Raw genomic sequence first — 26,879 nt, forward strand, 5'->3', positions numbered from 1 at the left:
AATTCTACATCTCATGTAGGCCTGTAGATGGTGGAAATATTAAGCATGAGCAAAAGAGATCGACCTTTTCATGTTTGCAGCAGTCGGTAATATTCCCAACTGAAGCAACAGCGCCCCCTGTGTCGGTTTGAGTCCATGATCATGTGGATCTGCGTTTAGTCTGAGGAAGGAAGCTGTGTGTTTTTCCGCCTCCAGATGACGGCTCCCTGCGGCTGAAAGCGTCCAGAGACCCCCGCTGCTCTGCTCCATCATCACCAGCATGGCGCCCAGAGACCCTCTGCTCGCCTCCCTCAGAGGTAAGCATCCTCATCAGGACCATCACTGCACTCAACCTATTCCTTCAACATATCAGCTTCTGGGTTTTCAGTAAAAACGGTTGTTTTTATCATTTTTCTCTGACACCAGACCCTTTCAATCCATTTTATCCCACTATATTTTAGATCTGATCTCTTCTGCTCTGTTTCTATGGTTTCATGCAGTATTATCTGTGTTTTATTTTTATCTCCCAGTGTGTGTCCTGAATATGCAGTCAGATGGTGGCATGGTGACTGACTCCAGCCCTCATCTCCCCTCCTGCTGTGAGCTGCTGGAGTTGGTTCTCAGGAAGGGGCTGCATCGTGAGCATTAACTCCATTTTTAATCATCCTTTCTCCTCCTATAAGCACTAAATGCTTTGAATATTTCTCCCCAGAGCCAGTCCTCAGCCTGGTCCAAAGAGATTACTGGCATTGTTTCGAGCAGCTTCATCATCATGACACCTGCAGCAGGTAGAACAAGTTGGCAACATTTTTCCTGCATTTGACTCACCTGAAAGCTGCTGCAAAACTTTAACCTTCTGGGACTTTTTTTTCATGCAGGCTCTCTGCTCTGTCATTGGCTGTTGAGCAGACCAGAGCTTGCAGGAAGCTGATCTCAGCTCAAGGTCGGGGCCGCTACCTTCTCAGGCTGGCCCTCAGCCGCAGGACTCTGTCCCAGTTCTTCACCCACCTGCTGCACACGTCCAGAGTGCTTGAGGTCATTCATGCTGCATACATATTTCCCTTTATGGCTTTAATTATAGCTTATCTTAAACGCTCTGAAACATATTTTCTCCTTTACTGTTTCAGTGGTACAGCCCTACATTATCAATCCTCAGGAATGAGGAATTTGTTGGTAAGGCATGTAACTTGGTTTGTTTCATTTATATGCATGGATGGGAAAAACATGACATGAAACCTGTTTTTTTATTTTTTCCCAGAGCCTTTCATGTCACTGCTGCTGGTCCTCTCTCATATGGAGTTCAAACTGGACATGGAGGTCAGTGAAAAATGAATGTACTATTTATATTTTTACACCGCACATTACACAATAATAATCCAACTTAAAAACAATAACTTTTTTTTTTCTATAAACAGAACTGCAGTTTTTTAGATGAGAGCTGGCTGCTACCGGTAAGGGCACTACAGCAAAAAGATATCAAACTGATGTTCAGAAAATAGAGCTACAGTATATTTTCATATCCGTTTGACTTGCCCATATCTTGTCACATCATAAGAGCAAACTCATGCATTGTATTTGAGAGACCAACATGGAAATTAACCAACTGTCCCAGCTGCAGAGGTTCACAACTTAGGTGGACAATTTTGTTGATATGAGTTGTGCGCCTTATAGTCAAGCTTTGTGGAAAACTGCCTAGAAGATCTTACACTTTCCACTCTATTGGAGATAGCAAACATCTGTAAGAAGGTCATTGGTTCAGATGAGGCCAAAGCTGAACTCTTGGACTAAAAAACTAACGCTGCACTTTACTGTGAACACACCATCCCAATGGGAAAGCATGGTGGTGGCAGTATCATTCAATGGAGATGCTATTCTGGAACAAGGATAGGAAACTGTTTAGAACTGAGGGGAGCTAGGAAGGAGTTAAATACGAGGACAGTTAAGGGCAATCAGTTCACAATGATTGGTTCCATGTCTACTCCGTTATTTGTCCCAAACTGCTGTCCAGGAATCTACAATAGATGTTTGTAGGAGATCGTATATCATCCAGAAACATACTTTTGTACAGCCCGTGCCTTTTATTTTCAAATGCACCAGATGAATTTGATCTTTCTGTGTCTGAAATGACCTGATCTGGTTTACATCTGGAGAGAACAACACAGATGACTGTGTGAACCTGAGGTTAGAGGCTAAGAAAGATGTGTGACTGGGCCAGAGGTCTGCCTTCCTGCAGGACTCTAAATTTAAAGTCAAAGCTCCTGTGGAATGTTTTGATTAAATCCTCAAAATCCGGAGCTAAATCCTGCTGAAACTGTATGGAAAGATTTCAAATTTCACAAATGCAAAAAAATTTAGGAAAAAAAAGTCAGTCTCTACATATGGAAAGCTGGAAAGTTTTAACCATTAAAATACACTGAATATGAGGTTACAAAGGAAAGAAATATTGCAAAAAAGTTGACAGTAGTCAAAAATAGAAAATGCATAGTAAAAATTTAAAATCTAAGTAAAGAGATGGAGAGGAGTTTTAACAGACTGTTTACCCATACTGTAGGTGTGTGACACTTATGAAGTTGTGCCCTGTCGGGAAGTTGGAATGATTTTAAGGTTCGTATTTTATATATTACAAAGGAAGAAAAATATTCTTAATTCCAGTCGTGTGTCACGATCTCAGCGTGTTTCTTCCTCAGGTATCTAAGCGGCCGTGTCTTTGTCCTGGACCTGGTCCCTGGCAGTCAGGCTCACGTTGACATGTTTGTCTCTGCTGGTGACATCATCGATGAGATCAATGGGACTTCCCTGAGAAATTCCAAAAATGGACAAGTGAGGGAATCCTATTTTTTGTTTTTCCACATGTTATTTTTTTTCATCTTCATAAATTAATAATATAAATTAATCATCGGCATAAAAGATAACCCAGGAAGTTAACCACCAGCCTCCCAAAGATTGCCTATTCAAATTATGTAAGAAAAAGCAAGTTTATTTATATAGCACATTGCAACATTTTTGCTAGAATTCTAAGGCTGCATTTCTTCAAGACAAGTGAAGCATTAAAACTACGATGTTTGATACTATGTTTTAGTTTTAGTGAGGACACAGGCAGCAGTGATCAGTTTGACTAGAAGTAAAGGTATCAATGAGTTTTCCAAGAACCTGCTCAGATATTCGGCCTTCTTTAGATGATAAAAGGTTGACTTTGTCTTATGAGCCTCTAAAGGTTCAGGTCTGAGTCCATTACTACACCCAGATTTAGAGCCTGATTGGTGGTTTCTAGCTGCAGTAACTGAGGTTCTGTGCTAATTTTTAAATGTTCTTCTTTAAATGGTCCTATAGTCACTCTATTACAGGTGGAGTAATGTAACGAAAGTAATTTCTCCCTGGGATTATTAAAGTATTTCTGATTCTGATTACTGATTGATGGGACAGGTGTTGTGAATGAAACGGTGCCCAGCTTGAAAGAGCTCCCGTGTGTCGCTGAAAGTGTGAATAGATGACTGAACACACTACAGTGTGTTGAAGTCATGTTAATGTGTATTTAAAGACATTTCAATTAGTGGAAAAAATTGCAGGGGGAAATATATATAAAAAAGTCTAATCAACCAAAACTTTCGTGAACCCCATGCAGTACCTCTGTGGACCCCCTAGGGGTCGCGGACCCCCTGTTGAAGACCTCGGATATAGAGAAAACATTGAGACGACAGGAGGAAGAGCTTAGTTAGAGTAAGATTTCCTTTTAAGTTCTGTAGTTTATTTGTTGAAGTAAAGATAATTTCTGGTACTGGATGCATTTTTTTCAGTGAACTTTGGAGATTCATTTCAATTCCTGGTAGAGTTGAATTCAGATTCTACAGTCACAGGAGCACTAGGAATAAGTAAAATGTTCTAAAATTAGGTGTATTTACCCTTAGTTTGAGTAGATAAATGAGATAGTTTGCAAATTGAATGAATATTTTACTCTTAAAATAAGATAATTATAACATGCACTTGAAATAAGAATGCAATTGTGTTTTCTTATCCATCCATCCATTTTCTGTCATGCTTATCCCAAGCGGGGTCACGAGGGGTGCTGGTGCCTATATCCAGCTGTCTACGGGCGAGAGGCGGGGTCCAACCTGGACAGGTCGCAGGGCAACATAGAGACAAACAACCATTCACGCACACACTCACACCTAAGGCGAATTTAGAGAAGCCAATTAACCTAACAGTCATGTTTTGGATTGTGGAAGGAAACGGGAGTACCCGGAGAGAACCCATGCATGCTCAGGGACAACATGCAAACTCCATGCAGAAAGACCCCGAGCTGGGAACCAAACCCAGAACCTTCCTGCTGCAAGGCAGCAGTGTTACCCACAGACACACTGAGCACCCTGCGTATTCTTATTTTAAATGTAAATTGTCGTGTTCCATTGCCAAAATGTCTCTTTTATCTCCTCAATCCAAGAACAAATGCACTTATTTTAAGAAAAAAATTACTTAACTAGAGTTTGATTTTTTTTTTCATGTCACACATGTCATATAAGGTGGTGTTATATGCTGCTTTGTAATCCTTGCTTCCAGGCTGGCGTTGTTTTGTCTCGCCTTAAGGGCCGCCCTTTATCCATCCGTATTCTGAGATGCAGGGCTCAGGATGGAACAGTGTATCGGCCCCTTGTCAAACTCTTGAGGGATCTGAGGACAGAGAATCCCAATATGCAGCTCAGCCTCAATCCCCTCCAAAAGGAAACCGATGACAACCGAAGGCCTCCTGGCGTATCCCAGTGTCTCAAGGAGGGAAGGCAAGTGTGTGAACCGTTTATTTCAAAGCTCCAGGTTTGATTTTACATAATGATCCGCCAATCTCTCAGCAGAATCGTCTACATTGTGAAGTTCTTGGGAAAAGCAAACATTGGAATGGTAATTATCTCTGTTTAGCTTCTCTTAAAATGCTGTTTAAATGTGCTAACAACTTGTGTAATGTTAACCCTTAGTTTGGAGGAAAAGAAGTCCTGCAGCATGCAATTCCACAGGTGTTGCGTCAAAACCTGTCTAGCAAGGTAAAGCAGTCGTTCAAATGCCTGCAGGCACAATGCAAACTATGTTGTGATACCATTATCTGCTCGCTCTGATCCGTCCCTTAGGACGTGCTTTTGGATTTGAAGGAAACACATGTGACGTGCACAGACAGAAACAGTACACAGGTAAGAAACATATCAGCAGCAAAACATTCAGCTCCACCCCATGTTATGTTTATATTATCCATGTTTCCTCAGAAACTGTTTGAGCATCACTATCCAGAGATTTCCTGTGTAGGGAGGTTTGCTCAGCCGGGCTACATGATATTCGCCTTCTGCGTGGCGTAAGTACAAAGCATCGCGTTAAGCTGAACAATCACTTCAGTTTGTTTTTCTGATGCAAATGAATATCTTTTCACAGAGATTCTCCAGAAACGCCTCAGTCCAGCGGTTTTTGTTGTGTGGTGCTCAAAGCCAGCACCATTAAGGACTGTGAGGATATAGTCTGCCGCATTGGTGAGGCCTGTTGATGGGTTCATTTTGAAAAACAAGACAATTATGAAACAAATTCATTGGAAAGAGGGATTTTGGGATTGTTAATATTGATTATGGCTTACAATCAATTTTAGATTGACCAATAAATCAGTGGTCCAGATAATTAGTATATTTGACTAATTTACAAAAGGTATTTCTAATATTTCCTAGGTTGGATAATCAGTGTCAGCAACCTCCTTCCGAATGAGGAGCAACATTTTTAGAGAGGAAAAAAGGTTGAAGGGAAGAAAAAGTGATATAAACTTTGGAGTTATTTCTTTAAAAACTGCACCAGAGAGGTTGGATTAGAACCAGAACTCACCCAGGCTAAAGGAGAAAGTTTTCTCATTATTTAAAATGGAAGCACATATTGAATGGAAAGGCTAAAAATGCTAATTATAGTTTCCATAGACTATAAAGAATAGAAAATCCAATTATTGTCCCACAATGGGGGAGTTGTGTTTACGGCAGCAAAAGGTTATACAAGTGGTTACACACTGTGCACCCTAGAAAAGTGTATAACAATATACTGCTATAAATACAATATCAAAGTATATACAAGTTAACTTTACTAAACACTATTTCAACTTTGATCACTGTGCGGTCAAAGAGAGCCAGTGCCACCGTACCGAAATGAGTATATATATATATATATGCACTTTCCATTGACTCCTGTAAGATAGACTATTGGCCAAATCCATTTAAAATCAAGTGCATGTCTGATTCTTATTTCAAAAATTATTTTGCAGACCATAATTACCCACTTAAATTAATGGAAAATATGGTTATTTTAGGAATTTTACTCAACAGGATTTGTAATGTTCTGACAAGTGATTAAACTGATTAATTTCATACTAAACAAAAAAACAAAAACAAAAAAACACACATCTCACATTTATCTTCAGACAAGATAATCACTTCATGTTAGATCAGGAGTCTGCATCATTGGCTTTGTAGCCCCTTTAGAATAGTAAATGTTTTCTTGCCCTGTTTTGGTGTTATTGTGTAGATTTAGAATCTAGAAGTGCCGCTAATTCCAAAGGTTTGTTGGTCTTTGCGTCATATTTACACAAGCATCAAACATTTCAAGTTAACAGATTTCCCATTTTGATAATCATAGATGCACTTATTCTGGAATTACCATTTAATTTTCTCACCATTTACCAGCTTGTATCAATTTGCTGACATCAGCATCCCTAGTCCAATAGTAGTTAACTTCTAACATTTGATCTGTTGTAACTTCACCATGCAATCTTTGATCTACCTATAATTTCACCAACCCTTGTCCTTTCTGTTCACAGCTGCTGGTTTCAAGCACACAGAGTGGTTTGTATAACCACAGATCAACCCACCCATGTAAATAAATGAGTTTAAAAAGTGCATTATTGTCTGTATACATCATGACAAGACACAAACTTGTATTCATAAAGAGCTTTAATAGAAAGACATGTGACCAACATCTCATAAATAGTATTAAATGTAGCTGCCAAGATTTTTGTGTTTGATAAAACGCATAAAAAGCGGCCCTAAACAACGTCAGGGGTCTGCAGGGCTCCCTTTTAGTTCAGAGGACTAACTGAGATAACCGATACATCGAGACTGCTGATATGCACCCAGGGTGGCATGCTGGCATTTAGATAGTAAAGAAAAACTGCTCCCAGAAGGTGATCAGAATTGATTCTTGAGATTTTAGAGATCGCTCCCTCAACAGGAGCCCAACATCCACAATTAACTGGAGTAATTACATTTAGTGATAACCCAGAAAGGTTATCTTGTCCATGGTGCACTTGGGCTAGTGGAATGGTTGGTATGTTGTCTATCACTAAATAGAAAAATTCAAAGAATTTATAAAAACAAAAACCCAAGGAAAAAAATGTCCACAAAATGGATAACTATGATAAATATGTCATAATGCTGGGATTGGCCACTTAAGCCCTTTCACCCCTTATCCTGCGAGCCAGCTGGATGTCCTTTGGCATGATGGTGACACGCTTGGCGTGGATGGCGCAAAGGTTAGTATCCTCAAAGAGACCCACCAGGTATGCCTCGCTTGCCTCCTGGAAAAAAACAAAAACAGAGACAAAGTAAGCAATTTGTAACACTTACCCCACCAAAAAAAGCCAGGTGCAGCATTGATATAACGGTTTACCTGAAGAGCTCCGATAGCAGCGCTCTGGAAACGAAGATCAGTCTTGAAATCCTGAGCAATCTCCCTCACCAGACGCTGGAAGGGCAGCTTGCGGATAAGCAACTCAGTGGACTTCTGGTAGCGACGGATCTCCCTCAGAGCCACGGTGCCAGGCCTTTGAAAGACAAGAAGTCAGATTAGCACGTTTCAACAACAACAACACCGCATATGAATGCAATGAAGGTCCCATACCTGTAACGATGCGGTTTCTTCACGCCTCCTGTGGAGGGGGCGCTCTTCCTAGCAGCCTTGGTAGCCAGCTGCTTCCTGGGAGCTTTCCCTCCAGTGGACTTGCGGGCGGTCTGCTTGGTACGGGCCATCTCGCAGTTCCTAAAAGTGTGGTGGAAACCAATTAACTTTGAGCAAATTGTTCAGGGACTGCCGAAAAGGAGATTTCATCTGTAAACAAATGCTAAAGCTAACGCCGCTCCCCTCCCCCAACACCGCATCCATGGAAGGCGTCGGCCTCCCATGGATGCCTTTAAAGCCTTTAAAGGCTCAGCAATAAAAAAAAACTGCTAGTCCTCAACGTAAACATAGTTGTGGACATTTTAACACAAGAAACGTGGTAATAATTATTTGTTTTGGTACAGAGCTTTGTATTAACGCTAACCAGGTCAAAACAAATGGCGCTCGAAACAGCGCGGTGGCGCTTCCACCTCGCCATTTTCAGTTTCGCCTTGAAATACGGAAGAAAAAAACAAGGACTCACACTCAATTCAAGCAGTTTGCTTAGGTCGTCACGTTTCATGAGACTGAATCATTAAATACAATTGTGCCGCCAGCTACTTTTAAGCTCAACCGTTGAGTGTTAACCGGTATATTTTGATCTTTAGCGATAAAAAAACAAGACTCAAGAACCTCCATTGTTCTATTTTTAGCTAACGCTTCCATTTCACGTAAGGCTGTGAGGAAATAATCGTAGACAAACAAGAAAACGACCCAACTAAAATCCAAAACCGGTTCAGATAGCCAATTACAGCCTCAACAGACACAATGAAATAAATATATATATATCTTACCTGTTAGTTTACCGTATGCTAAGAACTCGTCGAGTTCGACTAACATCAAATACAACCCAATGAAAAATGTCTACTGGAGAGAAAGAACGAGGCCGAGTTATAATACTTCAACGTGACGTCATGATTTTCGCAGACGGCGCGCCATTGGCTGATCCTCTCACACGGGATATGGCGCAGCCAATCAGATAAAACAATCAAATATTTGCTGTAAAACAACAATAAAGCGTATGATTAAATGATCTTGTGTTATGTTCATTGATCAAAGAACGCTGTTTATTGAAAACATCTTTTCATATAAATATATTATTATAGTTATCGATAAACTTCATGTCCCATAGTTCTGTGTTGCGTCTCTTCTCTACTACTACTTCCTGTTGCCTCGCGCAAGCTCACAGCGTAGGAGAATGCGGATTTCGAAGCTAAAAAGAAGAGCTAGCCTGTAAGCTAAAAACAAGCTTCTTGTTGTTAGGCTTCAGACTGGTTAAATGTCTAAAACAAATTCACAGCCCCCGTCGTCTTCGGCAGCGACGACCGCAGCAGGAGGGGCATCCTCGTCCTCATCGTCTTCGCCCGCTGGGGGCTCGACTTCGCCCGCCACCGTGTTGAACGTTCAGCCCGAGAAACCTCAACATTACACGTACGTAGCTGCTTAGCAGCGCTAGCTGGCTGTGTACACAACCTCACGTGCCTGTGTCATACACAAAACAAAAGCTTGATTTTACTACAAACTTTGGTTGCGAATTGAAACTTTAAAATATCTGGAATGAGCTATAGAGTGCTGGAGAGCAAATGTTCCTGGTCCTAATGGAGAGGCCTAATGTTACTGAACATTACTGAAAATATTGTAATATCATTTTATTTTTGACACTTTGTGACACTATTGCAACACATTTGGGCGGTTTATGGTTTAATTCGATTCTATAGTAAAGTATTTGTTGGGAAAAATATAGTTTTTGCAGCTTATGTTGCTGTTAGCTTTGTGGTATTATAGTTATAAGGTGAGCGCTTGAATTGTCCAAAACAAACCCAGTGGCATTAAAACAAACTTCACTGTAAATGCTTTGATCTGTTTAGCTGTAATAGGTTTTGGATGTGGCTACTAGCTTTGCAGATTCCGATACTCTGAGAGCTTAGCTGTTGTTTTTGTTATTTGTTTTGATAAATAGTTTTCTAACCCGAAAACATACGTTCTCACTATCTTCAGTATATTAATTTGACCCAGTTGTAAAAAAAGGCTGCCACCATTGTGTTGAACCCTCTGGGATGGTGGTTTCAGAGTGATTTTTTTTATGGTGAGTTGCAAATAGGACAACTTATTTATTATTATTATTGTTTATTAGCCAAAAAAAAAAAAAAAAAAACACTGAACCGCTTTCTGACACAGGCCAGTTTAGGGAGGTTTGTTATATACAGTAGGACTGCAATGATTGTTTTACAAATTGCTTAATCTGTTGATAATGTTTTTCAATTAATAATCGGATAGGCAAAGGTTCCTTAAAGAAGACTTTTTGCTAAATTAAACCAAGTGAAACGAAGGCTTTCCACTGGAGGAGTTCTGGATAGGCCGTTTGGACAGACAAAAGGGTTGTTTTTTTTTCTTAAATACAAAATGTTTACAGTTTTTTTGTTTTTGTTTTTACAATTTTGGTGTAATTGCTGCTAAAGGTGGGTTACTCTGTCAGCTAAAGGCATGTTTTAGAGTTGCACTCCATCCATTTTCTGTCATGTTTATCCCAAGCGGATGAATGAGGGGTGCTGGTGCCTATCTCCAAATGCCTACGGGCGAGAGGCGGGGTACACCCTGGACAGGTCCCCAGTCCATCGCAGGACAACACAGAGATAAACAACCATTCATGCACTAAGGAGAATTTAGAGAAGCCAATTAACCTAACAGTCATGTTTTTGGACTGTGGGCGGAAGCCGGAGTACCCGGAGAGAACCAAAGCGTGCTCAGGGACAACATGCAAACTCCATACAGAAAGACCTCGGACAGGGAATCGAACCCGGAACTTTCTTGCTGCAAAGCAGGAGTACTACCCACTGTTCCACTATGTAGCCGAGATTACTAAATCAGTTAATGATTATTTCAATAATTGATGAACCCGATAAATTGTTTCGGCCCTAATATTAGTTGTCCTATTAACAGAATCTTCTCAATGAATAGTGCATTTCTGCAGTTCCTCCAAGGTTCCAGTTGACCCCTTGGCTGCTACTCTAATCACTGCTCTCTGTGTTTAACTTGCCAATTTAGGCTCATAATATTTCTATGTTTTTTTAGTTGTGTTGCACTTTTAGCATTCTTGATTACTGATTGATCAGTAGTCCATGAGATATTCAAAGCCTGGGATTTTGTTGCAAACTACTCCACATTTTTACTCTTTCCTTGTCATGTTGACTTGTTACTTTGACTAAAATAGTTTTATTCATGCTGAGATAAGTATACACATGGAGGGACTTTTAACTAATTACCAAATTTACTTTATATTCTTAAGTTACAGTATATGCAAAACTGTTAAATTGAAGTGAAAGCTTTAAGCTTTATGTAGGGAGAGTATTTGCCTATTCAAAAATGCACGGTTTGACTCAAAATATTTTTTCCGGTGTCTCCTTCTTTTCCAGATATCTCAAAGAGTTCAGAACTGAGCAGTGTCCCCTGTTTGTCCAGCATAAATGCACACAGCACCGTCCGTTTTCCTGTTTCCACTGGCATTTTCTAAACCAGCGGCGGCGCAGGCCCATCCGCAGACGAGACGGGACGTTCAACTACAGCCCAGATGTCTACTGTACCAAATATGATGAGGGAACAGGCACTTGCCCAGAAGGAGATGAGTGAGTGTCTCTAAGGCTCCCTTCTATGTCATGATTTCTTGATCAACCCACATAGGGTAATTTCCCTTTTAGGATTCAGATTGTAAACACGGAGTAAAATGGTACAAGCGCATAATATGGTGATCCTTGTTCCACATCCTATTTTCTCCACTCATATCTGTTCCAGTGGATCAGAGATAAAATGACAGGGCTGGAAAAGTTGATCAGAACTGATGGATGAAAGCAGATGCATACAGGGAACATTATGAAGAAGTCAGTATCTCTAGGTTCAATTTGCCCAACTAACAAATAATAAAATGTTCAAAATGAATCAAGAAATGTATATACTTGATGTACAAAGTAACCAGGATTCTTTCTCCGTTTTATTTGTAGAAGTTTCTTTAAAGGTCCATAATGTTAATTTCATTCTGCTCTTCTAGCAGAATTTGCAGGTCGTCCACCACATCCTGTTAAACCACCTTTTACATTAAAATCCTGAACTGCTCTCATTCATCTCCCAAATGTGTGGGTCGTAGTAACTAAGCATTAAGCCTTTTCTGCAGACAATCACTCCTGATTTGACTGTAGTATATCATGCATAATCTCCATTGGAGTTTTAGAAACTACTTTGTCTCCATTATGGTGCCGAAAATGACATTTACACTCAAAAAGAGAACAAATTCTAGACTGAAAAGAAGTTCTTGGGTGTGGCTGTGGATTTTAAAGGCATGCTAATCTAGCTTTTAGCAGCATCAACTATAGCAGCAGATTCAAACGTGTTCTTTATTTCCCATTCTTCTTTTTAAAGCCCCATGAAAGTAGACCTCAACAAAAACACATTTTCTTGAGAAGTTTTAAAATAAGAAACTTTTGCACACTGTCGCTTTAAATTTATCGCAAATGTTTTCCATTAGTTGGAATGATTAAAGCATACACTAAAGTAGGGCTGCAACTAATCATTATTTCGCAAATAGATTAATCTGTTGATTATTTTTTTTAGATTAATTGGTTCATATTTAGATAGCCAAAGGTACCTTTAAGAATTTTGTTTTTAAACTAAATTAAATCAGAGAGTATTGACAGATAAAATTTTTTTTTTAAATCTTGAATGCAAAATGTTTATATATTTTTTTTACAATTTTGGTATAATTACTGCTCTAAGTGGGTTGGTCTGTCAACTAAAGGCATATTTTACAGTCTCCATACTCCAGTTAATTAATCGATTACTAAATAAATTGACTAATATTTCAATAATTGATTAATCATGATTAATCCGATAAATTGTTTCAGCCCTACACTAAAGCAAACACTTTTCTGATGCTCCTTGAGCCTATTTAGGGCACCAATGTTTTATAAGGCCTCTGATTAATTAATTTATTCTTCTGAACGTTATTTTTTTTTGTACTCTAGATGTCCTTTCCTGCATCGAACTGCAGGGGACACAGAACGGCGATACCACCTCCGCTATTATAAGACGGGGTCATGTATCCACGAAACGGATGCAAAGGGCCACTGCAGCAAGAATGGCTCCCACTGTGCCTTTGCTCACGGATCACATGACCTGCGCACTCCTGTTTATGATATCAGGTGTGCAACTTTAAACCCTTTCCTAATACAGCAGCCATTCAGCTTTGTGTTCAGTTTGTTGTTGATGTTGATGTCCTCCCTGTTTTCTGCGTTCCACAGAGAAGTGCAGGTGCTGGACTCTCAGGGAGGGTCGGGGGGAGCAGAAGGAGGTGGAGGGGATGCCCAGTCGGGACAAGCAGCGAGCACAGCTCTTATAGAGAAAATATTGAGCGAAGAACCGCGTTGGCAAGGTACAGCTGCTGCTTCTTCTTTTTCTGCTAAAAAAACAAATGATTAGACTGCGAGTATGAATATGTTGAATAGGATGAGATTTAAATAAGGGTTAGTGGCATCATGTAGGGGTCAAAGCATAGCTAAAAGCTAGCTTAACTAACTCAAAATTCACTAAAATCGAAGCTAACGCTACACAGGTGAAAGAATTAGCGGAATCCAATGCTAAAAGCTAAGAGCCTAAGGCTACGTTCACACTGCAGGACTTGATGCTCAATTCAGATTTTTTTGTGATTTTTTTTTTGCGTTCCCGTTCACATTTCCAAATATATGCGACTTGTATGTGATCTCCTGTGTGAACTGCAGTCATAAAACCTAAGTGCCCGCATGCGCAGTAGAGGATGCAGTGACGTCACAGGCCAGCATGCTCTGTGTTTACAGAAGTAAACATAGAGGGTAGTGCTGGAGCGCATCTAGCGATCTTTCCCAACCTTAAATTAATTTTTCCAAGATAGTTAGACATAAATACTGCTCTCCACATCATCGTCTGCCATGGTTGTTGTTTTTCTTGGCACTTCTGTGTAGCAAGAATCAGAAGAGTGACCTTTGTCGAGTATTAATGACATTCAGGTCAGATGAATGCGACCTGGCCGTTCAGACACGGGTCGCATTTGAAAATATCAGATTCGTATCTGATTCAGGACCACATAGCCAAGTGGCCTGGGTCACATTGGAAAGAATCGGATCTGTGTTGTTCAGACAGCCATGAAAAGATCAGATCCAGGTCGCATATGGGCAAAAAACATCTGATTTGGGTCACTTCAGGCTGCGGTGTGAACGTAGCCTAAGACAACTGTCTAAAAACGTTTGTTTGAGAAAGGGAGGGGGTGGGGCACAGCAGAAATGGTGGCAATTATACTAATCTTACAATGGGTCAGTTAGACCAGACAGGGTGGTGGTCTGTACAGATTCCAAAGCAGTTTTAGAAAGTATTCAGGGAGAAGGAACTTATAGCAAAGGTTTAGTATTAGAAATCCCGCACAGTCTGTTTAGATTATATAGGGGTGGGCATTGATATTTGCTTATGTTGGCTTCCTGCACATGAAGGTATAAAAGGCAATGAAAAGGCTGATCTATTAGTAAAAATTGCTTTAGAGGGAACATTAATGATTACAATTCATTTTGGGAAAAGGGAAGGAAAATCAATTATTATGAGTAAAGAAATGGCAAAAGAGGTGGAACAAAAATAAGAAAGGAAGAGGATTATATAAGGTACAAAAATCAGTATTAAATAGAATCATTAATGAGAGAAACAAAAGGGAAGAAGTAATAATGATCAGATTAAGAGAGGATCATGTTTATTTCCTGTTTCATACCTTGAAGAATAAGCAAACTCTTCAGAATTTCAGAAATGCTATCAGCTCTAAAGCGGAGGTCTTCAAGAGGGGGCCCGCGACCCCTAGGGGGTCCACGGAGGTACTGCCTGGGGGTCGCGAAAGATTCGGTTGATTAGCCTTTTTTTTTTTATTCCCAACTGCAATTTTTTTACACTAATTGAAATGTCTTTAAATCCACATTAACATGAATTCAACACACTGTAGTAAACAGAGAAATGGAGGCAGAAGATGTCTTTCAGTCATCAATGCTCACATTCAGCGACACACAGGAGCTCTTTCAGGCTGGGCACCGTTTCATTCACAACACCTGTCCCATCAACCAGGAATCAGAATCAGAAATACTTTAATAATCCCAGGGATAAATTACTTTCGTTACATTACTCCATATGTAATAGAGTGACTATAGGACCAGTTTGATATAAGACAATTTCATTCAATATATAATCAGGGGGGCCTTGCGCCATCTCGTCATCAGTTTGGTGGTCCTTAGCCTGGAAAACATTGAAGACCCCTGCTATAAAGTTTACCATAGTTAGCAAAAATACTAACCCACTGCTTAATGATTATTTTGTTCCAGTATTCGCTATTAGCAGGTTAGCGGGTCCTTTTTTCATCACTATTACAGTAGCCTCTGTTGAATTTGACTAATATGCCTAAATTCTAGTTACAGTTTATCAAGGCTACATTTGTTGGTACACTTGGAAAGATAAAAAAAGAAAAAAAAACTTGAAGTTTTATTATGTTATTTTACAACATTTAGGAAAGGAACTTTTTTTTTTGTTTTTTGAGTTTTTATGGCACTAGCGGCTCATTTTTATGCAGACAGTGCTGCAGACAGGAGGCCGGCTTGTTTCGATTTTATGACTGCAATTGCGGAAAACAACTGCTTAAGTTGGACCAGCTAGAAGATCGAGGTTCGCGAGAACGCTGAGACCCTTTTTCCACCTGGATCCCCGCTCTTTTTCGCCCCCATGTCCCTCTGTTGTCGGACAAACTTGCCCCTTCTTCCTCATTGCCTCGGCCATATCTAGACCCACATCGTATAGCGCAGACCACGCTCAAAATTGAGCATAAATAAAAAATGTCTGCGTCAAGCTCACTGCGACACACTGCTGCAGGGAGTATAACCAGCCCTTAAGGCCGTTCATGGGTCATGTACGCTGGCACAGCCGCGTGAACTTTTAATCGGGAAATAATGTCTAATCTGTTTTACTGGGCTTAAAATATGATTTGACACAGAGTTCCTTTGTTTTTACAACTTAAAAAAATGGAAAACTCAAAAAGGTATCCCAGTGAAATAAAGCAGATATGTTATTGGTGTTAATCAATCAGGAAATGGCAAAAAGAAAACCGATTCCTCATTGATTTGCTCACATCTACAGAAAGATCAGTTTGAAAAAAACAACAACACGGGTTTAAACCACAGAGAAGATGAGCTGTTTTTAAAATAGTCCTTAATGTTCACTGTTATTGAGCTGCAGCTCAGAGTCATAGTTTCTCCATAACAGCACAAATCAAAGATTCATTGGAAAGCAGAAAAGAGTTTTTTTAGTTCTACCATCACAAATGTTTTAATGAATATATGGGAAAGATGACTCCTGGGGCTTTGTCTTATTCTAAACGCTTAAGGAAACCTGTTACAGAGAAAGCCTTTATGAAAATTTATGCATATCAGGTCATTGTCATGAAAATTATATTTTTACTGGGGCTTAAGTTTTTCAAAGCTTTTCAAATGTGATGTCTTTTGGTCCATTCCCGTCACCTGCCTTATAGATAAGTTTTCTCTCTCTTTCAGATAACAATTATGTGCTGTCCCATTACAAGACGGAGCTCTGTAAAAAGCCTCCCCGCCTGTGTCGCCAAGGATACGCCTGTCCTTATTACCACAACAGCAAAGACAGGCGGCGCAGCCCGCACAAGCACAAATACAGGTGACTGTCCTTCCCAGCTGTTTAAGAACTGCATCATTTTAAGCTGCTTCCTGCTGTACTGAAGGCAGGGCCTGATTGTTGTGGCTGTCATAGGGCGCTGCCGTGTCCATCTGTGAAACAAGGCGAGGAGTGGGGAGATCCCAGTAAATGTGAGGGAGCGGAGGGATGTCAGTACTGCCATACGAGAACGGAGCAGCAGTTCCACCCGGAGGTTAGATCGTTTTTGTTTATTTCTGTCAGAATTGAAGGCAGGAACCACAGCGGATGACCTGGAACAAATCCTTGTTGTTTTTATTGCAGATTTATAAATCCACCAAGTGTAATGACATGCAGCAATGCGGCAGCTGTCCCAGAGGACCGTTTTGTGCCTTCGCTCATGTAGAAAGTAAGAAGCAGCTCTGCTTTTCGCCTCATTTTCTATCATACTTACATTACTTATTTTGTTATTGTTGTTTATTTTTGAATCTCCACCAGAGCCTTTTGTTGCTGAGGAGCCATTATTCCCAAACCCTGGTTCCCCTCCTCCCCCCAGACTCCCAGACCCCCTTCCTGGCCATGACGCCTCTCCAAGTCCTGGGGTTCACAACATGGGGCTTGGTTCGGCATCGGACCACTTCTCCCCCTCTGCGGTGTCCTGTGTAGCAGAGCAGGGGCTGCTGGGTAGTGTTCTGTCGCTATGTGAGGGCGCCAGCGGGGGAGTAGACCCCCTGTCTCCATGGGCTGGTGAGAGAGGGTACGGCAGAGCACCAGGATTCGAACGGGAAGATCAGGTGAGAAGGAGTTTGGAAAGCTGGGATCATCCCTCACTCCTGTCGCATTTAGAAACACACGTTGATTTTTAATCCTCTGGGTTTTAATGGATAGACACTAACATTCAAAATAGGGAAGTGGAAGAAATAATTTTTTAATAAAATAATATAAAAGAGAAATAAATAACCTCAAAACCCTCTGAAACATGGCCTCCACCTACAAGCATAGACAGGTTTCAGGTATTACAGGAGACAATCCCCCCCTTAATGACAATCCCCCCTTTAACGACCGACCCCTAGAATCATAGACAGGTTCAGATATTACAGGCTAACGATGGAACTAACGACCCATTCATCGGTTTCCATTGCATGTTTCCAAGCGATACAAGGCGATGTCTATATAAGACTCAAACTCACTGCGGATCCAGACATTTGAATTGAGAAAGCTTCCTGGAGAGGTGGCGAAACGTCTTCAAATCTTGAAAACCAAGTCCAGTGGATATTTTTTGAATTTTTACGGAATGGCCTCCACCTAAACTGACAGAGCCAAAAAGAAACATGCTGGCATGTAACAAGCAGAGATCCATGGCTGAGGTAGGGGAATCTGTCAAAAGGAATGAAAGGATCTATCTTTAAAAAGAAAAAAGGGAATTGTCAGAGAAGTCTAATTCCCAATTTTCTGTGAGCCACACAGGGAGCCCAGCAAACCCATTAAACCAAGGTGCTGTGGTCAGATGGGACCAAAACTGGTAAACGATGCAAGACAAAGCTGTCAGTAATGATTAGTTACTGTTTTTTAGGAGGATTTTTTTAACAGGAAGATTGATAGTGACTGAGAGTTTGTGCAGGCATTGGCCACACTTTGTGTGTATTTATAAAGGGTATTATTGTTTACGTAAACTAACAAAGGTACGAAAATGAGACTTTAGAAAAAACAAATAACTAAACTAATTACAACTAACTGAATTTTTAGAGGGAATTTGTTTAATTTTTGTTTTTTCATAATGCATAAATATGAGGGCTAGTTTCTGGTTGCAGTTTACTCTTGTATCAGATTACCCCAGCAGATGGCAGACAGGTCATGTGTTTTGCTTGCTTGATTGATTGATTGACTAGACTATTGATCTCACAGTGGAGAAATGTTCTTGTTACATCAGCTCAAATAGTCAAAGTAGAAGGTGCCAAAGGAAGAAAAAGGTGCAGTATATAGTGCGATTTGACAGCTTTGTTTTTTATAGTAGGATTATTATACAGGGTTATTGCACAGGGTGTTTACATGGGAATTTATATAGATGGATGGATACATATATATATATATATATATATATATATATATATATATATATATATATATATATATATATATATATATATATATATATATATATACACTCACCGTCCACTTTATTAGGTACCCCATGCTAGTAACGGGTTTGACCCCCTTTTGCCTTCAGAACTGCCTCAATTCTTTGTGGCATAGATTCAACAAGGTGCTGGAAGCATTCCTCAGGGAGTTTGGTCCATATTGACATGATGGCATCACACAGTTGCCGCAGATTTGTCGGCTGCACATCCATGATGCGAATCTCCCGTTCCACCACATCCCAAAGATGCTCTATTGGATTGAGATCTGGTGACTGTGGAGGCCATTTGAGTACAGTGAACTCATTGTCATGTTCAAGAAACCAGTCTGAGATGATTCCAGCTTTATGACATGGCGCATTATCCTGCTGAAAGTAGCCATCAGAAGTTGGGTACATTGTGGTCATAAAGGGATGGACATGGTCAGCAACAATACTCAGGTAGGCTGTGGTGTTGCAACGATTGGTACCAAGGTACCAAGGGGCCCAAAGAGTGCCAAGAAAATATTCCCCACACCATGACACCACCACCGCCAGCCTGAACCGTTGATACAAGGCAGGATGGATCCATGCTTTCATGTTGTAGATGCCAAATTCTGACCCTACCATCCGAATGTCGCAGCAGAAATCGAGACTCATCAGACCAGGCAACGTTTTTCCAATCTTCTATTGTCCAATTTCGATGAGCTTGTGCAAATTGTAGCCTCAGTTTCCTGTTCTTAGCTGAAAGGAGTGGCACCCGGTGTGGTCTTCTGCTGCTGTAGCCCATCTGCCTCAAAGTTTGACGTACTGTGCGTTCAGAGATGCTCTTCTGCCCACCTTGGTTGTAACGGGTGGTTATTTGAGTCACTGTTGCCCTTCTATCAGCTCGAACCAGTCTGGCCATTCTCCTCTGACCATTCTCTGTAAACCCTAGAGATGGTTGTGCGTGAAAATCCCAGTAGATCAGCAGTTTCTGAAATACTCAGACTAGCCCTTCTGGCACCAACAATCATGCCACGTTCAAAGTCACTCAAATCACCTTTCTTCCCCATACTGATGCTCGGTTTGAACTGCAAGAGATTGTCTTGACCATGTCTACATGCCTAAATGCACTGAGTTGCCGCCATGTGATTGGCTGCTTAGAAATTAAGTGTTAACGAGCAGTTGGACGGGTGTACCTAATAAAGTGGCCGGTGAGTGTGTATATATATATATATATATATGGTATCGAATAGTAATTGCACATTATACATTGTACAAGTTATTGCCGTTTTAGTGTCACTTTGTAGAGTCTGGGATGAATGACCTGCTGTAGCGCTCCTTTTTACAAACAGGGTGTAAAAGTCTTTCCCTAAAAAGGAGCTGCTCAGCTCCTCTACAGTCTGGTGCAGAGGGTGGAAGGTGTTGTCCATGATGGATGTGAGCTTGGACAGCACCCTCCTCTCAGCCACTGCGTCCAGAGTGTAGCCCGGGACAGAAGCGGCCTTTCTCACCAGTTTGTTCAGTCTCTTTCTGTCCTGCTCTGCGCTGCCAGGGGCCCAGATGCCACCTGGGAGTTATAGAAGGTTTTAGCAGGGGCCAGCTCACTCCAAAGGACCTTAGCCTCCTCAGGAGGTGCTTCAGTGGTCTGTCTGTATCAGGGATCTTATTTCTGTATTTATTAATTTGTTAGTCTTTCCACTGGTGTGTAAGTCGTATTACATGAAAGACTAAATCTATAACGGAAACATAATAAATGCTAAAAAGCTAATTCAAATTAAAATAGAATAAAAATTCCAAAGTAAGAAAGAAATAAAAATACAAACCAAACCATAGAGTTTCCAGACCTTGGAATCAGTCACTTAAACAAACAAAACATCTGTCAGTGTTATAATATAGAGAATGTGAAGAAGTGTTGCTTATATTTTTTCTTAATGTAATTTCAGAACAAACACAGAGGTTTTGCTCTTGAGCAGCGCAGCAGAGAATTTGCTTCAACGCAGAGCAAACAGGTAAAAACGCTCCAATCGAGCATCCAGGGCTTCGTCTGTAAACCGTGTCTCTTTGTTTCTGCAGAAGCATCAACTTGTTCTGTTTCCTCTCCAGGACCTGTTTGTGTTCCTGCCCGTCGGCAGCCCTTTGAGTCTGTCCTCCAGCATCCCCTCCAGTCTAGCCGCCACACCACCCAGCCCGGCCACCCTCGGCCCACCAGGCTCCAGCATCTCCTCCGGCATGAACGCCAACGCCCTGCCTTTCTACCCCACCAGTGAGACCGTGGAGTCGGTTGTCGGTACGTTAGGCTGTAGATATACATTAGAATCCACATATATCACTACGATCCAAACAAGCTGTTGTGGTTTGTCACAGAGTCGGCTCTGGATGATCTCGATCTGAATGACTTTGGGGTCTCTGCGCTGGAGAGGAGCCTGGAAGGCAGCTCAGGCCTGCCCAGTATGGGGGTTATGCTAGGTATGTTAAAGCATCACCGCAAAATTCTATTCAATTCAGTTTATTTATATAGCATCAATTCACACGTCATCTAAAGGCACTGTACATATAGAATTCAACCAGATCATCCTGTCAAATTGATTCATAGTTTTCCATCTAAGGAAAACCAGTTAATTACATCAATGAATGCAATCCCTCACACTAAGCATGCCTGTAGTGACAGTGGAGAGGAAAAACTCCATGTAAACAGAAAGAAACCTCCAGCAGAACCAGACTCAGTGTGAGCGGACATCTGCCGAGGCCGACTGGGGTTCAAGGAGACAGAAGCAGAGATACAAAAGGCAACTCTGAATCAGCTTCACAGGCGGCCCCGTCCAGGAAACACACAGCCAGGCAGACGAGCTCCGAGCCAGCTGCCATGTCAGAGGATGAAGAGAGCACATCCAGTCAGTCACAGTCAGAGAAACAGGACTACACTGAAAAACATCTATAAAAAGCGTGTTGATGGCAGCAGCACAGTTGATATTTCTCTCCAGGATGGTGTCACAGCCAAACAGGAAAAGACCAGATGAAGCTACTATGAAAAAAAGCAGAGAGAGCCTAACGTTAGAGATTGAACTAACAGATTCTACAGAGTGGGAGAATAGAGATAGAATGAAGCACAATGATGAAAATAGACACAGACTGGCAATATGTTTGTTTCTAATTAGTTCATTTGCTGTTTTTTGCAGGAGGAAGCCAGATTCAGAGCTCAGCTCCAGTTAATATTCCAGGGTCGTTCAGCAGCTCGGCTCCTTTCAGCTCTCCTTCTCCATCTCCTCCAGTCAGGCCACAGGCCTCACCTTTCTTCTCTCCTCATCCGTCACAACCGAGCCTATCAGAAAGCCCCTTCCTCGGACCATCCCACAGCTCTTTAGGTACAAAAAACTAGATTACAGAGGAAATCTACAGGCTTTATTCTTGGGGTTGGGAATTGATAAGATTTTCACGATTCCGATTCTCTTATCGATTCTGTGAAACAAAGAACTTGGTAAGTGCACGGTGACATCCATCTACCTTCGCCTGGGACATTCTATTTCTGCCTGCCTCGGCGAAAACAGAAGGCAGTGAACGGGAGCTGCCAGCCTCTGAGCCAGCCAGGCGACCCGTCTTGTCACAGCCATCTAAATCTAATGGAGAAGGCCTCCGTTTAATGAAAAAGCATTACTGTACAATTTCGGGATATAAACTCATCTCCCCCTGATTTAAATAAACAAGGGTCACCTTTATCTCGCTCCCTGAACTGCGGAGCAACTTCGTAGCATGTTTACTAACCCCAAAGAGAGGTAGGAAATTGGTTTATTTCCAGAAACGTCATGATTTACAAGGAACCACATTAAGCACAGCCAGTGATATAAAACTACTTCCCACCAGAGTTGCCTTCCATGCTGGTCGTAACTTTAGCTTCTGTCCGGAAGGCATCAAAAACATGGCATTCGTTAAAATGTATGCCATGTTTTGTGCGCAGGAGTTTCTGCATGTTGGATGTATTTCCTCCTGCGCATGTTATTGCCACTTTACATCCAAACTTTCGATCAGCTTACCCGATGGGACGCCATTTTTTCTATTTTGCTTTTCTAGACTTGCGCATGGTCACGTCCTACTTGCTTACTGAATGTCGTGTGCGTAACTTGCTTAAAAAACATGACGCAACTTGCATAAAAAAACTTGACTTAATTTGTGCTTCCCAGCGCTGGGCTGCTTGGAGCCGTTAAGAGAACCGTTAAGCAAGCTGCCAAACGATTCCATGGAATTGGAACACACGGAACTGGTTCTGAACAGGAACCAGTTTTTGATTCCCTTTCCTTATGCTTCTAATATTAATAATCCACTGTTTGTTTTTCTTATTTTGTAGGTCTGAATGGTATGAGCACAAATATCTGGGAGCATTTCCCTTCAGGTCAGGGTTCTCCTGGCACTCCTCCCGCCCTGGTGCCCTCCGCCCCCCCTGCAGAGACCGCCAGACTCAAGCAAGAGCTGGAGGACGCTCACAGGGCGCTGAAGCAGTGGGGTCACAGCTGGAAACACACAGCTCAGGTAGGTAGGTAGAGGAGCGCGCGTGAGGAGCAGCGATGGCAGCGTTTTCTTTGTCTTGTGCGATCGCCTGCATATTTACTGCCTCAAACCAACCTGAATGGTTGCACACTGGTTTCTGTTCTAGTCGTGGGCTGCGATCAGAGCGGATGCAGAGGAGTCCAGAGCAAACGCAGCGCGGTGTGCCATGGAAGCAGAACGGGCACGGGAGGCTGAAGAGGAGGCGCAAAGGCAGATCTCTCTCCTACAGGAGGCGCTGGAGAGCCTGCGTAGCAGCGATAATCCACACCTTGCACTGCATCAACTCCAGCTACTGCACAGACTGCCGCTGGAGTCGGTTCTGAGCTTACAGGCCCAGCTCTGTAACTGTTTACATGCTGTAGAACAGGTATTTTCCATATTTGATCTTTATGGGAAAAATACAGCGTCTGTAAATATATCTTAAACGTTAAGGTGAAAAATCTATAAATAAAACGGTGATTTGTTGTTCATTAGGTGGTGTACAGGAAACAGAGACAGTGCTGCGTGACGTGTGGAGGCCAGAGCTCAGCGTCGCTCCCCTGTGGCCACGGGCTGCAGTGCGACAGCTGCTCCACGTCCACAGAGTGCCCGCTATGCCCCGAACAGACATCAGAGCAGCAGCGCTCCTGACCTCACCGCCCTGTGGGGCCGCCACAGATTCCACAGCATCCAGTCCTGATTCCACACCAACCAGCCTTGGATTCTCACCCACATTTCAACACCATAAAAAGACCAGAATTGTACTTTTTAACATCACCGTCTTACTGAGAATTAGTCACTAAAAAAAAATTTAGTTTTTTTTTCTATTGTGGAATCAGGCGTGATAGTGTTGCTAGTGTTACCCAAGGAAAATTATACATTCTGGTGGTTTCTGTTCACGACCAGCAACACTGTTCTGCTCCCCTGCATTTGACTTATGAAAATAACCTGCTGTTATATTTTACTCTGACCCCCCCCTAACTATGAAGCATTTACATAGGTAGTTTTAAATGATATATTTCAAAAGTATAATCTCACTTTTGTGGCAACATTTCCCTAGAGTGACATGCATCCATCTGGATAGTTTGATTTTCTGAGGAGTAATGAAGTCCACTTAGTATTTTTCGGCACTTAAAACTCCAAAGACGTTATGGTCGTAATCCCCAAACAACAGGGAAATCTCGTCGTGGTTAGCTGTGTTCGTCATGGTGTCGTGATCGTGTTGTCAGTTTTAAAACTGCCTCGATGGATGGAGGATTTTTATGATATTTCAGGGAGTAGTAAAAGGTCACTCTTGAAAAACTTCAATTTAGTCCCATTTAAGGAGCTGGGTTTCTGTTTTTATTTTTTAAACCTCCTCCCTTCCGTGGATTAGCTATTAAAAATTCAAATGCTCAAATATAAAAACTATAATTTGCTCAAACGTGTAATCAATGGCTTTGAGTTTGTTCACTCAGGTTTTCCTCTAATATTCCTTTTTGCAGAATCTATAGGAAGATATAAAATGAAACTAACAGACTCAGTTGGTTTTAAGGTAGTATTTTATTTTTTACAGCCCTTATATTAGCTACGAATCAACCTCAGAACACTTAAGAAGGCTTTTTAGTTTATTTTTTATTTTTAAATCAATCTGTGACAGCTTTCTCTGCCAAATTTCTACAGTTGTAATCTTTGACATTTCAGTCTCAACTGTGTATAATTTATATATTTCATATATATTATATATAAATGTATACACATACAAATGTGATGCTCTTATCTTTCTCTTGCACTGATTTTGACAAACCATCGGGAAGCATAGAGGCGTGTAAATGTTTGGATGCAGGTGTGAGTGTTTCCGATCACTGTGATGGTCATGTTCAGTATGTTGTCCGCTCACAACTCATGCAACAACAGTGTTTCTTTCTGAGTGCATTCTTTTTTTTCTCTTTCTTTTTTGGTACTGATCATTAAAACAAATTGTATATTTTTGGAGGAAGAACTCGTCTCTGTGCGTTTTGTCACACTTGGGCGGCCTCCTGGGACTGTTTCTCTCGTTGGCGTCGCTTCTTTACGAAAGCCTGAGCCTCTCGCTCTCCTTTCCTGGATTCCAGCAACTTCAGGATGCTGTCCTCTGCAGACAGACGTAGGGAGATGTTAAAACTACATGTAGAGTTTCAGCTAATTAACATTTTACTTTGTAAAAATCCTTAGATGCTTAGAGAAAGAGATTAATAATAATTTAACTTTAGGAGATTAGAAAAGGAACGTAATTTAATTATCTCTCATTCCTGGGTTTTGATAACAGGTCCTGCTTCCAAGACCTTTATTTACTGTGATGTCTGGAAGGTTCTTTTATAATATTCTTTTAGCGAAACTTGTTTTAGAAGATCAAAGAGACGTAGATCTGTTTTATAGAGCTATCAAGACCAGACTCCAAAATTTAAAATAAAATAAAACATGAGCACACGTCATAAATTTATGAGTAAGACTCGTGAATTTCACAGTATAAATCAAAAAATTTACAAGCAAAAATTTTACATTTGAGTATGAATCATGAATTTAGAAAAACAAATCACAAATTTTCGAGTAAGAATTTTAAATCAGGGAATAATATTCTCTACAAGTAAAAGTGTTAAATTTAGAAATATGAATCATACATTTAAGAGTAAAAGTTAACTAAGAATCAGATTTATAAATGATTAAGTTTAACGAGATCAAATCACAGAGTAACTAGTGTCACAAATTTCTGATTATGAATAAAACATTAACAAGTACAAATAACGTATATATTTACAATCAAAATTGTAAAAATATTATACAAGCAGATATAGTAAATGTATGAATACAGATAATAAATTTACAAGTAAAATTCATAATTTTACGAGTAAAAATAATTTTAAGAATTGTTAATTAGCAAATATACATCAGAAATGTATGATTAAGAATCAGAAATTTACAAGTACAAATCAAATCTATTAGAATCATAAACTTAAAAGTATGCACTCATAGACTTCTTAATCATACTTTTGAATACTTCATACTTTTGAATTTCATTTACAAATCTTACTGGTGAATTTGTATTATTGTGACCTTCTAACTTGTATTCTCACAGACGTAGACCTAATGTCACGTCTATCAATGAGTTGACAACACAGAACAAACACAAATCTGAAATTTATTCCTATATTATTGGATTTTCTTTTACAAGTTTAGACATTCAGACATAAAATTTTATTGACAGTTATCTTAACCCATAATAGAGTTTCTGTGGATCCATCTGACTTATTGGGCTCTACTATAGCAAAGTATTCAGTCATTTCTTTAGCATTACTCCTACTGATGTGAGTCTTACCATTAGGTTTAGGATGCATGAGCGGCAGCCGTATTTGTAAAGATGAAGCGTCTGCCTGGTTGCTGAGGTCCTCTTCTTTCTGTTCAGAGACTCCAGGTACGTCCTCCAGGGCCAGGAAGGCCTCGCCCTCAAAGTCGTCCGGCCTCAAGGTGTCGTGGTCCAGAACTGTGATGACCAAACAAGCTCCTGGAGTCTGGCACTGTTCCAGTGAAACCAGGCTGCAATGCAGAAAGAGAAACAACTTCTCATCCCAAATCCTGTACGCTACAGCAGAAGAAACCCGTTCCCTGCCATTTAGCTCTAAAGCAA

The 26,879-nt window shown here is 40.9% G+C and overlaps 4 protein-coding genes across 5 annotated transcripts in view; 2 read left to right on the plus strand and 2 right to left on the minus strand.

Moving 5' to 3' along the window:
• The first annotated feature begins 122 nt into the window (after positions 1–122).
• Positions 123–6,881, plus strand: si:ch211-250n8.1. Its single transcript, XM_038299295.1, has 16 exons — positions 123–296; positions 510–617; positions 692–767; positions 858–1,014; positions 1,107–1,152; positions 1,238–1,296; positions 1,395–1,430; positions 2,531–2,583; positions 2,667–2,799; positions 4,534–4,751; positions 4,824–4,869; positions 4,944–5,009; positions 5,094–5,153; positions 5,226–5,311; positions 5,389–5,483; positions 6,803–6,881. The coding sequence occupies exons 1-16, from the start codon at positions 260–262 to the stop codon at positions 6,835–6,837; spliced, it is 1,311 nt and encodes a 436-aa protein (XP_038155223.1). The 5' UTR covers positions 123–259; the 3' UTR covers positions 6,838–6,881.
• Positions 6,882–6,917: 36 nt separating this feature from the next.
• Positions 6,918–8,864, minus strand: LOC119792590 (histone H3.3A). Its single transcript, XM_038299296.1, has 4 exons — positions 8,712–8,864; positions 7,882–8,019; positions 7,651–7,804; positions 6,918–7,558 (listed from the first exon to the last, which is right to left on the minus strand). The coding sequence occupies exons 2-4, from the start codon at positions 8,007–8,009 to the stop codon at positions 7,430–7,432; spliced, it is 411 nt and encodes a 136-aa protein (XP_038155224.1). The 5' UTR covers positions 8,010–8,019; positions 8,712–8,864; the 3' UTR covers positions 6,918–7,429.
• Positions 8,865–9,044: 180 nt separating this feature from the next.
• unk (unk zinc finger) lies at positions 9,045–25,214 on the plus strand. 2 transcript variants are annotated; one of them, XM_038299293.1, is made up of 15 exons: positions 9,050–9,348; positions 11,331–11,540; positions 12,930–13,106; positions 13,206–13,336; positions 16,509–16,644; positions 16,738–16,855; positions 16,945–17,029; positions 17,119–17,414; positions 20,662–20,727; positions 20,822–21,005; positions 21,083–21,184; positions 21,895–22,080; positions 23,058–23,239; positions 23,364–23,624; positions 23,732–25,214. In XM_038299293.1, exons 1-15 carry the CDS (start codon positions 9,197–9,199, stop codon positions 23,885–23,887), a joined length of 2,442 nt encoding a protein of 813 aa, XP_038155221.1. In that variant the 5' UTR covers positions 9,050–9,196; the 3' UTR covers positions 23,888–25,214. The 2 variants fall into 2 exon arrangements, with proteins under 2 accessions (XP_038155222.1, XP_038155221.1); XM_038299294.1 differs by lacking the exon at positions 23,732–25,214 and having other exon boundaries at positions 9,045–9,348; positions 23,058–23,243; positions 23,364–23,589.
• The window catches only part of unc13d (unc-13 homolog D (C. elegans)), a 35,972-nt gene continuing 33,856 nt past the window's right edge, over positions 24,764–26,879 (minus strand). The window contains exons 33-34 of the mRNA XM_038299297.1: positions 26,571–26,788; positions 24,764–25,349 (exon numbers count right to left, since the gene is read on the minus strand). Coding sequence (XP_038155225.1) covers positions 25,237–25,349; positions 26,571–26,788 — 331 coding nt within the window. The 3' untranslated portion in view covers positions 24,764–25,236. The remainder of the gene's footprint in view (positions 25,350–26,570; positions 26,789–26,879) is intronic.

The sequence above is a fragment of the Cyprinodon tularosa genome, unplaced genomic scaffold (assembly GCF_016077235.1).
Source record: "Cyprinodon tularosa strain WSP-4 unplaced genomic scaffold, ASM1607723v1 ctg424, whole genome shotgun sequence".
Classification (NCBI taxonomy): domain Eukaryota; kingdom Metazoa; phylum Chordata; class Actinopteri; order Cyprinodontiformes; family Cyprinodontidae; genus Cyprinodon; species Cyprinodon tularosa.